Source organism: Argopecten irradians, chromosome 11 (assembly GCF_041381155.1).
Source record: "Argopecten irradians isolate NY chromosome 11, Ai_NY, whole genome shotgun sequence".
Lineage (NCBI taxonomy): Eukaryota > Metazoa > Mollusca > Bivalvia > Pectinida > Pectinidae > Argopecten > Argopecten irradians.
The window spans coordinates 25361899-25380765 of NC_091144.1; the positions used below are offsets into that span (position 1 = coordinate 25361899).

The 18867-nt window shown below is 37.6% G+C and overlaps 1 protein-coding gene and 1 long non-coding RNA gene across 7 annotated transcripts in view; one reads left to right on the forward strand and one right to left on the reverse strand.

Moving 5' to 3' along the window:
- The window catches only part of LOC138335107 (transforming acidic coiled-coil-containing protein 3-like), a 53465-nt gene extending 34917 nt beyond the window's left edge, over positions 1–18548 (reverse strand). For all 4 annotated transcript variants that reach the window (XM_069284034.1, XM_069284033.1, XM_069284032.1 and 1 more), the window contains exons 1-6: positions 18397–18548; positions 14832–15386; positions 14334–14421; positions 11860–12133; positions 11657–11712; positions 11240–11309 (exon numbers count right to left, since the gene is read on the reverse strand). In XM_069284034.1, coding sequence (XP_069140135.1) covers positions 11240–11309; positions 11657–11712; positions 11860–12133; positions 14334–14421; positions 14832–15340 — 997 coding nt within the window. In that variant the 5' untranslated portion in view covers positions 15341–15386; positions 18397–18548. The remainder of the gene's footprint in view (positions 1–11239; positions 11310–11656; positions 11713–11859; positions 12134–14333; positions 14422–14831; positions 15387–18396) is intronic.
- Positions 4110–17922, forward strand: LOC138335109 (uncharacterized). Of its 3 annotated transcripts, none has more exons than XR_011210240.1 (4): positions 4110–4666; positions 9297–9469; positions 11872–12152; positions 16329–17922. It is a non-coding gene; the product is annotated as an uncharacterized lncRNA (long non-coding RNA). The 3 variants fall into 3 exon arrangements; XR_011210241.1 differs by lacking the exon at positions 4110–4666 and adding an exon at positions 8294–9081; XR_011210239.1 differs by lacking the exon at positions 4110–4666 and having other exon boundaries at positions 9088–9469.
- Positions 18549–18867: the final 319 nt, after the last annotated feature.

The following is an 18867-nucleotide window of genomic DNA, read 5'->3' on the forward strand; positions in this document are numbered from 1 at the left end:
CCACCCCTCTATCTACCTACCCCACCCCTCTATCTACCTACCCTACCCCTCTATCTACATAACCCAACCCCTCTATCTACCTACCCCATCATCTACCACCCCACCCCTCTATCTACCTACCCCACCCCTCTATCTACCTACCTCACCCCTCTATCTACCTACCCCCACCCCTCTATCTACCTACCCCACCCTCTATCTACCTACCCCCACCCCTCTATCTACCTACCCCACCCCTCTATCTACCTACCCCCACCCCTCTATCTACCTACCCCCCACCCTCTATCTACCTACCCCCACCCCTCTATCTACCTACCCCCCCCTCTATCTACCTACCCCACCCCTCTATCTACCTACCCCACCCTCTATCTACCTACCCCACCCTCTATCTACCTACCCCACCCCTCTATCTACCTCCCACCCCTCTATCTACCTACCCACCCCTCTATCTACCTACCCCACCCCTCTATCTACCTACCCCACCCCTCTATCTACCTACCCCACCCCTCTATCTACCTACCCCACCCCTCTATCTACCTACCCACCCCTCTATCTACCTACCCACCCCTCTATCTACCTAACCTCACACCTCTATCTACCTACCCCACCCCTCTATCTACCTACCCCACCCCTCTATCTACCTACCCCACCCCTCTATCTACCTACCCCACCCTCTATCTACCTACCCACCCCTCTATCTACCTACCCCACCCCTCTATCTACCTACCCCACCCCTCTATCTACCTAACCCCACCCCTCTATCTACCTACCCCACCCCTCTATCTACCTAACCTCACCCCTCTATCTACCTACCCCACCCCTCTATCTACCTACCCCACCCCTCTATCTACCTACCCCACCCCTCTATCTACCTAACCTCACCCCTCTATCTACCTAACCCCACCCTCTCTATCTACCTACCCCACCCCTCTATCTACCTACCCCACCCCTCTATCTACCTACCCCACCCCTCTATCTACCTACCCCACCCCTCTATCTACCTACCCCACCCCTCTATCTACCTACCCCACCCCTCTATCTACCTACCCCACCCCTCTATCTACCTACCCCACCCCTCTATCTACCTACCCCACCCCTCTATCTACCTACCTACCCCTCTATATACCTACCCCCACCCCTCTATCTACCTACCCCACCCCTCTATCTACCTACCCCACCCCTCTATCTACCTACCCCCCCCCTCTATCTACCCTACCCACCCCTCTATCTACCTACCCCACCCCTCTATCTACCTACCCCACCCCCTCTATCTACCTACCCCCACCCCTCTATCTACCTACCCACCCCTCTTCTACCTACCCCCACCCTCTATCTACCTACCCTACCCCTCTATCTACCTACCCCCACCCCTCTATCTACCTACCCCACCCCTCTATCTACCTACCCCACCCCTCTATCTACCTACCCCACCCCTCTATCTACCTAACCTCACCCCTCTATCTACCTACCCCACCCCTCTATCTACCTACCCCACCCCTCTATCTACCTACCCCCCCCCTCTATCTACCTACCCCACCCCTCTATCTACCTACCCCACCCCTCTATCTACCTACCCCACCCCTCTATCTACCTACCCCCACCCCTCTATCTACCTACCCCACCCCTCTACTCTACCTACCCCCCACCCCTCTATCTACCTACCCCACCCCTCTATCTACCTACCCCACCCCTCTATCTACCTACCCCACCCCTCTATCTACCTACCCCACCCCTCTATCTACCTACCCCACCCCTCTATCTACCTACCCCACCCCTCTATCTACCTAACCTCACCCCTCTATCTACCTACCCCACCCCTCTATCTACCTACCCCCACCCCTCTATCTACCTACCCCACCCCTCTATCTACCTACCCCACCCCTCTATCTACCTACCCCACCCCTCTATCTACCTACCCCACCCCTCTATCTACCTACCCCACCCCTCTATCTACCTAACCTCACCCCTCTATCTACCTAACCTCACACCTCTATCTACCTACCCCACACCTCTATCTACCTACCCCACCCCTCTATCTACCTACCCCACCCCTCTATCTACCCCCCACCCTCTATCTACCTACCCCACCCTCTTACTACACCCCACCCCTCTATCTACCTACCCCACCCCTCTATCTACCTACCCCACCCCTCTATCTACCTACCCCCACCCTCTATCTACCTACCCCACCCCTCTATCTACCTACCCCACCCCTCTATCTACCTACCCCCACCCCTCTATCTACCTACCCCACCCCTCTATCTACCTACCCCACCCCTCTATCTACCTACCCACCCCTCTATCTACCTAACCTCCCCCCTCTATCTACCTACCCCACCCTCTATCTACCTACCCCACCCCTATCTATCTACCTACCACCCCCTCTATCTACCTACCCCACCCCTCTATCTACCTACCCACCCCTCTATCTACCTACCCCACCCTCTATCTACCTACCCCACCCCTCTATCTACCTACCCCACACCTCTATCTACCTACCCCACCCCTCTATCTACCTACCCCACCCCTCTATCTACCTACCCCCACCCTCTATCTACCTACCCCCACCCCTCTATCTACCTACCCCACCCCTCTATCTACCTACCCCCACCCCTCTATCTACCTACCCCACCCCTCTATCTACCTACCCCACCCCTCTATCTACCTACCCCCACCCTCTATCTACCTACCCCACACCTCTATCTACCTAACCTCCACCCCTCTATCTACCTACCCCACCCCTCTATCTACCTACCCCACCCCCTCTATCTACCTACCCCCCACCCCTCTATCTACCTACCCCACCCCACAATCTAACTACCTACCCCACCCCTCTATCTACCTACCCCCACCCCTCTATCTACCTAACCTCACCCCTCTATCTACCTAACCTCACCCTCTCTATCTACATAATCCCATCCCTCTATCTACCTTCTCCACAATTCTATCTATTTCCCTACCTTTCCATCTAATATCTACCTTCCCCACCCCTCTATCTACCTACCCCCACCCCTCTATCTATTTCCCTACCCACTCTATCTACCTTCCCCACACCTCTATCAATTTCCCTACCCTCCCTATCTACCTACCCCATCTCTCTATCAATTTCCGTACCCTCTCTATCTACCTACCCCCACCCCTCTTTCTATTTCCTTACCATCTCTATCTACCTCCCCCACACCTCTATCAATTTCCGTACCCTCTCTATCTACCTCCCTACCTCTCTATCTATTTCCCTACCCTCTTTATCTACCTACCCCATCCCTCTATCTAATTACTCCTACTCCCTCTTTCTATATATCCCTATCCCTTAATCCCTATACCAAAATATGATGGATATAAAAATATGCATACACATATAAAGTTACAATTGATTAAATTAGTAATAAATCGTTATGCTGATTCCAATGTATAACTATCCTATGTTTAATAATATACAATTTACGAATGGAATTTGCTGCTGAAACAATAGCATACAAACCATCCCTCAACCCCACCCCCTACCCCCATCCCTCATTTTCTTATGTATCCCCCATCCAGCAACCCCTTACCCCCACCCCTCAGCCCCTACCCCCCCCCCCCCCCCCCCCATTCAGCAACCCCTTACCCCCACCCCTCAGCTCCGTACATATATATTTCTATATTCAGGATTCTATAATTAATGCTACAGAATAATTAAGATATATCTTTGAGGCAGCAATGATTATATATATAGAAAGCAACATTATATATGACATTATAGCAATTACATACCACAAGCCTTAGTATACTTAGTATGTGTATATTTCAATGGTCAATGTAAACCTCTGTATTGTTAATATTCTGTGTGTGTAGTATAGAGTCCATACAAAATAAATGACCAATATTTATATAGAAAGGTTGAATCAAAAATATTAATACACACCTTTGAGTGTTATGTATCAGTGTCAATAAATATACTCCAGTACAATTCACAATTTTCAATTTCTGATACCAAAGTAAAGAAAAAATCACCATATACCTTTCAGAAAATATAAATTCCAAAATACATTGTACTTTTTTGACCCAAGTAATCTGCATACCTCTTCATTACAGTGGTAAAAGGTCTCACATCCGTCCTTACATGTCAAGTGATTAGCATATCAGTGGCAAAATACTCTCGTTATACCAAACAAAAATGGCTGAATGGGAAATGGAATTCCTTCGATCAGTTGACTAGCAACAAATAAAACGTCAATAGCGAGTGGTATGTACGTTGGATCAATGCTGATGGCTGTACATGTCAACAAGCGTTTATAAGACCTGCTTATCATTAATGTATGCAGGCGATCCAAACCCTGTAGAAATTACGGCATTGTGAGGGAGATACTGGACAAACATCACACTGTAGAAATGACTGTTGATCCCGGCACAACAAATACCTTACGTGTCAATCTGTGTCACCCCAAATCGTGTTTATGTGTCGATCCAATATGGGTAGGTGTACCGTTATACAGAGATCGATTTTAAACAGGATGACCCGACGGCCCGTTAAGATCGATATATGAAGGTCTGACTACACCAGTACAACCTATAGCCTGGTGTTTGTTGTTTTATGAATCATGTAACTGACTGATCCAAAATGATTACAGGACGAAGGATTCATCGAACCAACCGAGGAGATCTCTACTACATCAGAAATTGGTTAAAGGTAAGACTATAATGGATGATAATGTATACTCTACACTGTGTCATTACAAACCTGTTCTACACTCTTACCTATGGTTATACCTATCGAAAGGAAACAAAAAGTCAACTGTTTACAAAACAGGCTTTTTAAAGATAGTGTTACATTTTACCGTCAAAGTCTGTAAAAGTCATGGCAGGGCTAGATAGTAGATTACCAATGTTAAGAATTAAAGGACTTGAACATCTGGCTAATAATACCATATATACCATAAACACCATCTGATGGTGCCCACATATACAGTTGTATTATAGATCTGTTGAAAATAATACAAAAATAAGTCATATTACAGTTTATATTAGACTTATGAGAGAAAATCAAACTATTTTAGTAACTTTATTGCTTGAACATTAATACCTATTGACTCAAATATTTCACACCTGGTTTTACTCCTATTCTTAAAGGTCTTGAACCGATATGTAAATCAATGTGAATGTATCTAGATTGAAAATTATCTTCAGTTTACACTCTTATTTTTATTTTCAATAAGATTTTATTTCATTCTTGGATAATTGCCTATTCCTGAACTGACATAATTAAAGAGGTCATGTTTCAATTAATAATCCAGAAAATTAGTTTTAACAATTTTACCCTTCTAAATCCATTTTTAAAATGCTTGTACTAACAAGATTCCAACTAGCATAATTAGCTCTTCTCAATAATTAATAATCAGGCAGATGGTGTGTACATTAAATGATTTGATTGTACTCCCACGTTAAAACCATTTAACAACATTAAATACATATACATGCCAGAAATTTGTGTATCATCATCAATGCTACCATTATCATACAAAAATATATATGATATGCATTAAAACTCACCTTCTAATAATAGTTTAAGAATCCGACCTGAGTTACAAAACTTACATCTACGTTACAACAGCTATTACCCTGGTCTATAAGTAACACAGCCCCACAAAGTCATGCTCTAGGCCTATAGAAATGTATACAGACTTCCCAATCCATTCAAACGCATTGACTCAACAAGCTTACCAGAGATAAGTAAATAACTGGCCGTCAATACAAAAGGTCTGTGTTGTAGGAAAGCTCAGTCATCTTACAAACAACACATTATTAACAAACATACCAGTGAATTAGGACATTTTACAATGTAATGTCAATATGAGAGATGCCATACAGAATTTTAAAATTGTAATATCATAAATGTAGAACACTTTTATCATATATGTACGCAGTCTTCTTAGTGAAGTGTTCTTGAATGTAAAAGGAGAATTAAAGTATTAACAAATAAATACATCCAAATATTGCAAAGAAAAATGTTCATTATTTTTTCTCAATTTTGAATGATGATGTATTTGAAATTTGGTCAGATACCGGTATGAATTATTTGTTTTCATTTTTCTTTAAATTGGGTTGAAATTCAGTGAAGAGAAATAGAAAGCACACAAAGAATATCAAACTTTGGTCTTGTCCCCTGATACAGGTAGAAAATCCCTGCTATATAAATCTGTACAGGTACTAAGTAGGTACATGTTAGGACAAGCACACGCCTGATCAGGTGAAAACAATTGTTATTTTTAGGAAATTAACTAAGTGAAACAGACATAGGTGTGTGTAAAACATACAGGTGACCTTATCAAGGTAAACAAACAATATCATTTTCAACCTTTAAATGGCTCCTGCTCAACAAGATCTTTGTAAAACAGCTGAAAAAATTTCAAGAATAATGTTCAGCTTGTATTACATGTGCTAAGAACAAGCATATTGGAGAACTAGACCACTGCGCATGCAGTCACGAAACTCTAGTTTATATAAAATCTATCTGATAATATAAACTATAATACCAGAGTACATGAAGAATAACCATTAACCAATATAGCTATGACCTAAACCTGCATGGCTAGTATGCATGCTGCACTATATATGCATGGTCCTAAAACCCACAACCCAACAGGTTCTATGCATGCAGTTTCACAAACATTCCCTATAGGAATTCTTTAACTTAAAATTTTCCATAGGAAAGCATTACAAATTTTAAAGAAGGCTCATTAACTTCAGACTTTTTCCCTGAACTCCCCAATGCTTTCTTTTGGATAATTTTAAGTTAAGAAATTCTTTAATGTCAAGGAAAGTTTGTGAAACTGGGTCCTGATTGAGCCAAGGGTGGACGACTGGAGATAGAAGTTCAGACACCAAAGTTCAGCACTCATGAGGCTGTTCACATATTAAGCTTACCTATCTTCATACCTACAAATGGACTATGACAGGAATTTGTAATTGATTTGCTTTATACTTGATTTAATTACAAATTATTTGATCAAATCATGCCTATTTAATCTTATGGTTATCAGTAAATTTTAATAAAATCTAAATGCATTTAAATGTCAGTCATGTCAGTAAAGCGGGAAACCCACACCCCTCATGATTACCTGTCACATACAGAGAGGGGTGCATACAAATAAAGCACCTTAAAATAAAGATAACTTTAAGAGAAGTAGCAAACAAGATACAAGAGTAATTATATACTTGGCAAGAAAATTATCGGGGAATCAAAATCAAAACCAGCTGACACGATGATTATATAACAATATTAACATGTAAAATAATAAACAAATACAGTGAACAGATAATTTTTGTAGAAAAATATTAAAGTTGTATTGGATATGATCCTAATATTAAAGACTGTTTGACATTAACCTTATGTATATGAACAACATACCTTACTTTGAGACTCCTTCACTTACATGATTACAGACTTCCTGTAGTTGGTACACAAACCCATTTTTTATCACACTTCTACCTTGAAAATTCTTTGATTTCATAAATATTGTTTGGATTAAAAGCTATATTTACTTTTTTTCTTTCTCTCTTTTGCTTTCTTTCTTACCTTTGTGTAAGTGAGGTGAATGTAAGATAGAATACATTGTTTCTCCCTGAATTTTAAGTTAACTCCAACAAAAACACATCTAGGCCTTCTCACATGTTATTAGATCTACAGACGGATGCGTAGATATTAAAGATGCAAATGAAATTGCTTGAGTCTGAGGCCATCCACTAGAAAACCCAGCTGATACCAACAGTGAATATATCCACAATTCAATATAAAATTCAACTATCATCAACTATACACAATATTCCAGTCTGTTCAAAGACAAAAACTTTTGTTCCAGGTAAGAGTTAATTACTTTTCGTATGATGTTATCGCCTGCATGTGTTACCTCAGACCTTGCCCTACATATTGTCCCGGGTATATATAAACAAGGTCAAATGTCCTAGTTTACCTCCAGGAACACTTGATATATAATTAATCATAAACAACCATACATCTGTTTGACACCTGGTGTAATTATACCTCTATTGTACTTACCTGATGTTATTACCTGTATTTACCTGTAATTGTTCATATCTGTGTAATACCAATATATAAACAGACTGACTAAGAGTAAATTACTATAAGATTAGCGATCAACCTTACTGGAAATGAAATTAATTAATGTTTTTGTACACACTTTCATTTCATAAATTAATTGTGTGCCATCCATTCACTCATTCATCCCTGATATTTCATAATGAACTGCACCAACCATAGCATTGGAAGAGTTCAAGTATCTTTGAGGATGAATGGCTTTAATAAATGGTTCATAATAAATTTAAGATATTAGTGATAATTTATCAATGTATATTTTATCCTAGGGTTCGGCCATATACATGTTCGTCTACAACCTATATGGCATTGAAACATTTGATATCACAAATAGAACGTTGGCCATCCTTTTCAATTCCATTTCAAGAGAAGAAGAATATAAGTGGTTAGCCTTTGGTTTATAAATTGCTTTATTTCCTACAACAGCAAGGGTAAGTTAAAACATCTGCCAGGATAAGGAGGTAGAGAAAAGCCAGAGTATCTGGAGAAAAACCTCTGATCATGACCTATTGCCGATACCAGGTAACTACCTGGTACCCCACGTGGGCTTACAACTTAGACGTGGAGGGTTTATGGTAATGTCGGCACATCTTAACACCTCGACCATGCACCGCCATCCCAAAATACAATAGTAAATAGGGCACACCAAATTTGCGTTTTATTATTTACATGGCATATAATTAAGACATCTAAACTTGGCCATTCCTTAAATGACCCTAGATGACTTTTAATAGGATGATAAAGTTATCAAACCAATCATGATCCAAGACCCTGTGCTCCTAATTAGAGTGTGAAGGGTAGGTTAATAGTATAACTATGGTATATAGCACTACACATACATATACACTGTCAATTTTTCCCCACCAAATACAACAGCCTGAAGTTAATCTATGCTCAAGTCTTTCAGTGTGACCTCTACAATGTCCTTGTACATGCAGCGACATACCCAACAGTACTTATCATGGGTAATATACAACAGGTAACACACACAGGTAAATTACAGGTAGATTAAAGGTATACAGCCTAATGGATAAAGGTTTTATTGTGCCGACTTTGACCAACATTGATTTGTTCATTTAAATCTACCAAACAAAGTCTCTCTCACAACTACGTACAGCACTGCCAGGACCACAAAGTCCGATCTAGTATTTCCTGAATTATTGATCACAGCTAGCCAAGAAAGTCTGTTAAAATGTCTGTGCTCTAGCTTGCAGATATCTGCCCAGACTGAATACTAAAACATGAGGCTGCCTGGCCATGATAGCGTGAAGATGGAAGCCTCGTTTATGAGCAGCAAAAGAGGTTTCCAAGAATTATTTCAACCGCCGTGAGAATATTCTTACAACAATGGTAAAGGAACCGAAGGTGACCTCTATCATGGTAAGAAGCTGTAGTACATTTGTCTGTATAATTCTTCTGTAGACCTTCAGCCGATGAACATCAGGCCCAGATTTCTCAAAACAACAGCAACGCCCTAAGTCAAAACTTAGTTATTTCTATTATGTAACCTTTGTTTTATATTTTGACTTGAGTTTGTGTTGAGAGATCATGGCCTGAACTCCATATAAATATAGGAAATAAGGGATTGACACATGGATTCATCGCGGCATTGAAATAACGTTTATGAACATGGGAAGTCAAAATTTCATTTTATACACATAACACATATGCATGGAAAGATCTGTTAATACCCTACACTGGTTATATTCAATAGTTACTATATCTCAAAACTTAAAACAATATTGGATGCAAGAAATTTACAGTGAAAATAACGTTAGAATGGGTAAAAATTTGGGTAACTTTCAGGTATGTCTTCCATATCAGTTAATATCATATTGTCAATTACGGTAATTATATAATTTTAAAGGCCAATTTGTTCACTATACTAACTTTAAAATGAGAATATTGAATTTTAGTTAATTAAAATTTCTCTATCAGACAGATTATCAATTACAACATCAGTCACATTACTATCCAAACTTTGCCATTAACCCCCCGGCCCCACTCCCTCCTATGGATCCATTTATTGCTTTTTCCTTTCCTTTTCCCTCTCAATATCTAAAACCATGCTCTTCTCCACTTTTTGATACCATGTCCCTCACCCTACCTTCACCATTCCCTCGATAATCCATGTTGATATTTCATGCTCTACCTTTAATCCCCCCACCCGCTCTTCTTTCTCTTGCTGATCAAGACTCATCAACATTCTTGCCGTCCTCTACTTTCCATATCCCCTCCATAAGAAGCAACACCAATCTACCATAACGTAATCAGAAGCCTTGACTAGGGAAGATGTCCTTACAATGAAATTAGCAAATGTACTTGAAGGGCTATGAGCAAGGCAGTCAAAGGGAAAGCACTCTTAATGTATTTTAATTACCACAATAATAAGTTTTAGTACAGAAATAACTACCATCATATCCCATCAATGACAACATTAATTCTTACCTCATATAAACATATTTAGGCTAGGGGATCTTATATAAGTGGCTATGTAATGTGAAATTTATTAAACAAATTTAATAATTAGATATGTCAGGTGATAGTGGTGAAATCAGGCTTAGATTAAACGTTTTCATGATAACATATTTTAACGTTATTATGATCTGTGACTATCATAATTCAAAGGTGTTATCAATGGTCTTAAAATATTTAAAACTGTATGGCATGTATCAATAATCAAAACACATTTGTTGGCAAAATCTCCCATAAAGTTCTTAAATTTTAAACGTTTTTTATTGAGATTTCAAACTTGATGTTAATGAAACTTAATTTGTTAGGATAAAAAGATTAATGGAAAATATAGATAAACAAGAGGCCCAATAGACATTAATGGTCATCTGACTACTAATACAATACAACATGAAGTAGAACTGAAGAATGCTGTAAATTGTTTGAAGATTTTAGTCCATTTGACTCCTGTGACCTTGAATGATAGTCAAAGTCATTCATTCTAACAAACTTGGTAGCCCTTCATCAAAGCCTGCAACAAGCCCAATACATCAGGTCTCTAGGGCTCGAAGTTATTCACTATAAGTCATTTAAAGATTTTAGCCTATTTGACCCATGTGACCTTGAATGATAGTTAAGGTCATTCAGATGACCTTAAAAAGAACTTACATAACCATGATTTAGACATAAATATCTTACCTTTATTAGCAGAACTGTCTTGTACAAGTGGGTCAAACTTTGTATACAAAGAATCTCGACCAAGATCACCCTGAAAATAAATAACCAGGTAATATCAATGTATATTATAGCAATAAATGTATCTGTCAATCCAACCATTAGGACCACTTAATCCACTGTATGTTACAAATTATCGTATTCACCGTAATTATTGCCTACGGCACTTAAACATGCAAAATACTGTTGAATACATGGGATGGGAGGTGGGCGTTTATATTACTTAAAACTCCTCCAGGAGAATGGAGGGACGGTAATTACGGTATATTGAACATGGTTTGTTTGCAGATTTTGCTTGTATTTTAAATCAATACAAGCTATAAAATAAACAGAATTGGACATTTGTGGCAATGAAATAATAAAAATTAATGCCAATCTTACCTGGCCTTTACTGCCAAATTTCTCCAACATTTCCCAGTCAGCCGTATCAGTGAAAACTGGAAGGAGAATAATTCAAACATTATTTAAAAGAATTAGTAGTTTTAGTGTAACTCATACCTTTGATTTATGATTAGAGCAATTTCATTTTGATGACAAAACTTTATATAAAAATCAATTTACATACAAATTTTGGATTTAATTACCTTCATTTGCAGGTACAAATCCTTCATTTTCATCTGAATCAGGCATTTCAGCAGCTCCAAAGTCATGCATCATCTCCAAACTCTGTGCCATCTGATTGGGTGGTTCCATGTCAGCTGACTCTGTTGCAACTTCCTCATTGGTTGATGTCTGTTTTGATTGTGGCTCCTCATTGGCTGTAATTGCCTCCTCAGGTTCCTTGATGGGTTCTTCTTCTTTTGGAGGAGATGGACTACTCTCCTTCTTTGGAACAAAAATTTGGATCTCATCGTCACCCTATGGAAAAGGCATAAAGGTATGATTATACAAGTATACAATAATGGTAAGAGTTCAGTTAAGTATTTTAATATATCTGCGAATGATTCTAACAAGAGGCCCAGAGGGCCTGTATCGCTCATCTGGTTTGTAATGCCTAGTAATGTTCTGAATACAGGTTCATTGTTTCTTTTCTGAAGGAATTTGAATATTTACCTCTAATTCCCCTATTGGGCCCCACTCTTTCTGCTCCAGGGGGGTCAAAGCCAAAATTTATACAAATTCTGTTACCCCCAGGGATGTTTCTGGGCCAAATTTTGTTAAAATCCAAGCAGAACTATATGAAAAGTAGCGATTTATAGGATTTACCTTTATTTCCCATTTTGGGCCCAGCCCCTCCTGCCCCCGGGGGGTCAGAGTCAAAATTATACAAGTTTTGTTCCCCTTCCCCCCAAGGATGTTTCTGGCCAAATTTGGTTACAATCCATGCATAACTCTAGGACAAGTAGCGATTTATAGGATTTACCTCTATTTAACCTATTGGACCCCTCCCCTCGTGCCCCCGGGGTCAGAGCCAAAATTTAAACAAGGTCTGTTCCCCTTCCCCAAAGGATGTTTATGGCGAAATTTGGCTACAATTCATGCAGAACTCTAGAACAAGTAGCGATTTATAGAATTTACCTTTATTTAACCTATTGGGCCCCGCCCCTCCTGCCCCCGGGGGGTCAGAGCCAAAATTCATACAAGTTCTGTTCCCCTTCCCCCAAGGATATTTCTGGCCAAATTTGGTTACAATCCATGCAGAACTCTATGACTAGTAGTGATTTAAAGGAAATGTTGACAGACGGACGGACGGCGGACGGACGCCGCGCCATGACAAAATTGGTTGAATGTATATGTTAAGATCATACACAGTAAGTGTTTTGAACATTAACTTATCATTTTTTATTACAGGTAGCCATTTTAACCAGATAATCCAACATATCCTGATAAACAATGTAAATCCTTATATGGAAAAAATAACAGGAGGATACAATAAAATCCCAGTCAAACATAATAGGCTAAGGTTAATTGGTTCATTTGGTTGTTTAGATTAATGTCCTATTAACAACCAGGTTCATCAGGTTCATTTAAGGATGGGCCCCCCCCCCCCCCCCATGTATGAGGCATGTTGCGTGGGTGAAGTGTGTGTATGTTTTGGGAGATTAGATTCATGTTGTGCCTCTTTGTAATATTGGCTGTGATAATTGAACATTGACAATCCGCAAACAAGTTGTCCCACTCCCTTTATGCTGATCGAGCACAAAACAGGAGCAGAAACCAAACTAACATAAGGTCAGATACAGATAGCTTGTGCAAATATAAATCTGAATATAAATAGAGTGTATGATCATTGTTATTCTATTAAAATGGCAGACAAAGGACAGATAACTCATGGAATGTGATAGGAACTCTGGATAGAGGTATCCAATATCATCATTCCTGAAAATTAGGTTAGGGCAAGTATCACATACAGAAATATGTTACATATAAAAATTCATAACATATGGCGTTGTGAATCAATTGTAAAATCACAACCTCCTAAATATCAATTTTATGCTCGTTTACCATTTACTTCCCAATATTTATAACTAAAGCTTTTAATTTCTCTGAAGAATTTTAGAAAGATGAACCAGCAGTTTCAAGAAAAAATTGAAAATCTTTCGTTTCATTTGATGTATTGAGGACTATGGCATTTGAAATGTGATTTTGGCATAATTCAACATGATAAATATTCAGAATAGTATAAAGCATCACGTCCCATTTCATAATCAATTATTACCTTTCATAAGCGATAGTCTTCAGCAAGATCATGATCGATTAAAATAAAAACCAATTATCCAACACTACTGATAGATGGTGCTATTACTGTCACTCCATCATAGGGAAGGGGAGATAACTCATGAAGATGGGACAAAGTATTTAACATAACAGGTTGACTAAGAGCAGATAACTCATGGAAATGTTGCATAGATCAGCTGTAAATTTTATGGGAGACAACTCATGAAGATGTGGCATTTTACAATTCGGAATAATGGGTACAATTTTTATTATGAGTGCAACAAAAGCTTGGGGAGTTTCATGTATTAACTCAAAGACATGTAACAAAGAGATAAAATATCACCTAATGTTTTCTGTAAAACTTTTCTTACATATTAAAATTCAGGTTATATCAACTCACCTGTGGCTGTACTCCAAAGTTCTCAGGAGGTTTAAACTTGGATCTTATCTTCGGTTTTTTAATCCCTTTCTTACCACCAGGCTTTTTACTGAAATGTTTGGACAAAATTTTATCACAAGACGTATATTTAAATATTTGTAACTCTAACTAATTAAAGAAAATAATTATATAATAGGTAGATGATAAGATCAATTAACTTTTAGTTACCATGCTAAAATCTAATTTGCTTATAACAAAACTCCAAGTGTCCTAAAAATTGAATACACTACATAAGAATTTTGTTGTATACAATAGAGCTTCTATTCAAGGTTTATTTTAGTGAATGTTTTTTTTTTTTTTTTTTTTTTTTGAAAGAATGTACATAGGCTTTGCTTGCTGCCCAATCTGAATTCAATCTTTTAGTTTAATAAACAATTTATCTGAAACGAAAAAAACATCTTTTCTAAGATATTAATAAGTTAGGTCACTAAACTTGAAACTCTTAAAACAACTATTCACCTAGGTGGTTTCATTTTTGTTTTGTCAACTTGCGATTCACATTCAGGAGTTTTAGATTCCTCTTTGATACTAGTGGACTTGTTGTCCTCTTCATTATAGACACTTTGTTCTTCTGTACATGAGACAGACTCCTTGGGTTCATCCTTTGACCGAGGTATTTTATTACTCTGTTTCAACGGTTCCTGCTCCAACGCTACAGGATCTGGAGAAGACTCCTCCAAAGTTTGCACAGGTTGAGGGTCTTGTGGCGTTGAAGGAGGAGACGACGAAATCTTACTTTTACTTTTAAACGGATCCTCTACATCATAAATATTATTATTAGAGTTTGTTGGGGGTGAATGTCCCATTTTTGATTCAGTCTGGAAAGGGTCTATGTTTCCTCCAACTGGAGGAGACTGTCCTACAATTGACTTAGTCTGAAATGGATTAGTGTTTTCATCAAGCTCATCAAAGTTTAAATTATATGAACCCCTAGGAATAGGGATTGGAGAATGTCTGTCATCATCCATGGTGGAAGCTGTATATTATCTGTATAGGGCTCGACTATCCCTTTACCTACAACAGAATCAGTCATTGATTTAAGATTTAAGTCAATACAGTAAAACATGTTTATAACAAATATGCTCATATCAAATCTATGGTAAATATTAATTTAAATTCCCTGCCAATTCACAATGTTACTATGATATATATGTAATGTGCATATAACGAACTATGCTGAAGTTAATTAACAAAATGATTTTCTTGGTCCCCAGAGGTTTGTTATAACCGTATTATACAGTAATCAAAATTTTCTCAAAATTGATGAATCTCAATACAATGAGATACAAAGGGTTCTCAGAAAAAAAATTAGTCCAGGCTCAAAGGGCAAGTTCAAAGATCACTGAGAATAACTATTAGATATATATATATATAAACCTACATTATTCACCAAATAAATTTGTTTTGATAAATTATAAGATGTCATCAAAATCTTCCTTCCTTTACCAACATTTTATTAGAGAATATTGAATCTTGAGTCAGAGCTTTTAAAATGTTAAAAAAATCCAAGATTCCAAGGAAAATTCATTGAGAGAAACTCAGTGAGACCCTGTTCTATCTTGTGACACAATACATTTTGTATTGAAGAACATGATTATTAGGTCTTGTGGCATGGGTTTCAAAAGATGTAGAAACATATATTTATTATTATACAGTGTAACTTGTCTGAACTGGACCAACACATTTGGCTGGTATAGCCAAGATTCCAGATTATACAGGTTTTAATTACAATAAATTAAAACATAAAAAGGAGAAAATGTCATACAATTATGCCAGAACACAGAGAGATCCAAATTAGAAGTTATTCTGTATATATATACATCTACATATTATCAAGATTATGTACATATTGTAGTACATTATATGATACAATAGACTTTTATCATTAATTTAATACACAGTACATTTTTATCACTATCACCTCTATGATAAAACATTTTCTATTTTTTTTTGTAGAATCCACCAGTGAGATGTGAGACAATTCAAAGAAGCTAGCGAATGCATCGAATATAGTGTCCAAGAACTTTTTAACAAATTATTGCTGACCATGAGTTTTATAGATATCTGTTCAGATTCTTAAATATATTTACAGTGAAACTTGGTTGATACGAACTCGGATAATTCGACAACCAAGCTTAATACAAAGTACTTTGGCGGTCCCGGCCGAATTCCCTCTTTATCTTTGTTTAAAGAACTCGGATAATTCGAATTCGGAAAACTCGAAGAACTCAGATAATACGAAGTAAACTTTGGGTCTGAATGACAAAAATGTTCTTATAACACGAAATGATATTTTTTGGACACTGAAAATGCCAATTTCTTTTTCATAAATCTGCCATAAAACGGCATTTCAAAATATATATCTAGGTTTTCTTGTTATAATTTTGCAACTACCATCGGCTATTTTGACATTTCTCTTGTCCACATCGTTTTACGACATGGAACTAGGCTATACATACCAAGTAAAGAGATAGTCAGTAGACATGAGAACTTGCTTAATTGGAACTCTCGGATAACTCAAAGTTTTATCTCGGTCCCTTCGAGTTCGTATTAACTGAGTTCCACTGTAAATGAATTATTCAATTGTTTTAATGGAGCTATATATTCTGCATTTGCATATTACAGAGTTATCTGCCCTTGCAGCTAGGTATTGGTTGTGACCTCATGTGTTTGCATGGGTAACATCATACTTATCGTAGAAAACAACATGAATTATGTGCTCACAAAAAAAATATGTAACAACCAATACCTACCCGCAAGGGAGCTTACTCTGTAATATATATATGCAAAGATGGAATAGTCTATATACAAACAATCCCTGGCCAGCCCCCAATTCAAATGTACACTATCCAAAGTTCTCTATACAGTCATTATGGCGTTTTAGCAATGACTGCTACTGGCATTTTCATCAAAACATTGGAATATATATGTAGACTAATATTAATAGAATTACATTTATTCTTTGAGTTTGTAACAACTAACTACATATGTAACCATCAACTTTCTACAAATAATACTTTTTACTCAAGTGAATGAAGAATAGATAAATGAGCTGTCCTGGTTGTATTTGGACGTGAACATAACCTGGTAGTAGATAGCTGGTACATCTATTAAACTCAAAGTTCATTATCATAAATCATCACTTGGAACCGACTGTTTAATAATGTTTAGAAAAGCAATAATTCAAATTGTAAACCTTTATTTTCATTGGTTTAATAACATGTTTTCTACGGTTACTATTTATTATTTTGAGATTAAAATTATCTTATCATATCACTTTTAGTCTAGTATATATGAGTTCTTGACATTTTTTTTTTTTTTTTTTTTATCTGCATAAGCTGCATATGGCAAATACATAAATATTGAATAAAATTGACACAAGTTGCCAACAGTTTAAAACATTGATTTTAATGCATGCACTTTTTAAGTTTGATTGGCAGGGTCGAACTACCTAATTATATAACAATCCTGGTTGATTAAGTTCAATGGTCATTTTTTCTGTGTCTTTTTCCAATGCTGAAGAATAAGTAAAAATGTTCATGGAAAATTTGATATTTCTTAATTGTAGATCCTACATTCCTCAGTAAATTAAAGCTTATGCTTTCAGATAATTTGAGATGATGAAAAGGACTAGGAGGATATTCGCAGAAAAAAATGTAGGGTCAGTAGGCCTAGTATAGGTGAGAAAACATGTTTGTGTTGTTTTCTTTTTCTTCTGATGTGTTAGTGTCAGATAATTTACCTAATACAGCTCGTATGTGACGATATATAATTTAATGTAGAGTATTGCTGCACAAAAAAACATACTGGTCTAATCATAGTAATATTTTCAAAATTAAAAACAACGAGTCAAATACAAGATTTCACTTGAGGTTATTCCACGTCATTAAAGATAAAGAAACAAACCATATGACAGCCGGGAGCCATCATTCTGTCTGATTCAGACGAAGTCAACACACCCATCTAACAAAGTTTGTAAAAGTTGTTTCGTTAAGTATATACGGCCTGAATTTATCATACGTACATCAAAAGTGTCTTAGGAAACATCCATGCATATTCCATAAACCACCTGTTTACTGGATTCAGTCAAAAATTAATCTTCGTACTGAAATTAACATTTTCCCTCTCGCGGTCCCATCCTCTGTACAATAACAACACGTACTTTTGTCACAAGAGTTCCGATCTAAGGGAAGTAACTGGGAGTTCTAGACTTCACTAACTCACGTCGGCTGCAATCTATTAAAATATTCACACATGATGTGTCTTAGTACGGATGAATTCGTGTACGAAGTTTAAATTACTACATAAATTTCTGTAACAAATCAGGTTAAACATTACAGTACATGGTCTTATTGATAAATGGTAAATAGATTCTATATGATCTACATATTGTAGAACTAACAAGTACTTGTATGTATCTCAAATGAGCCATTAGGAAGAGGAAAGTCGGTTTTATGTAGGAAGAATAGAGAAGAGCATCCTCGATATTTTGAAA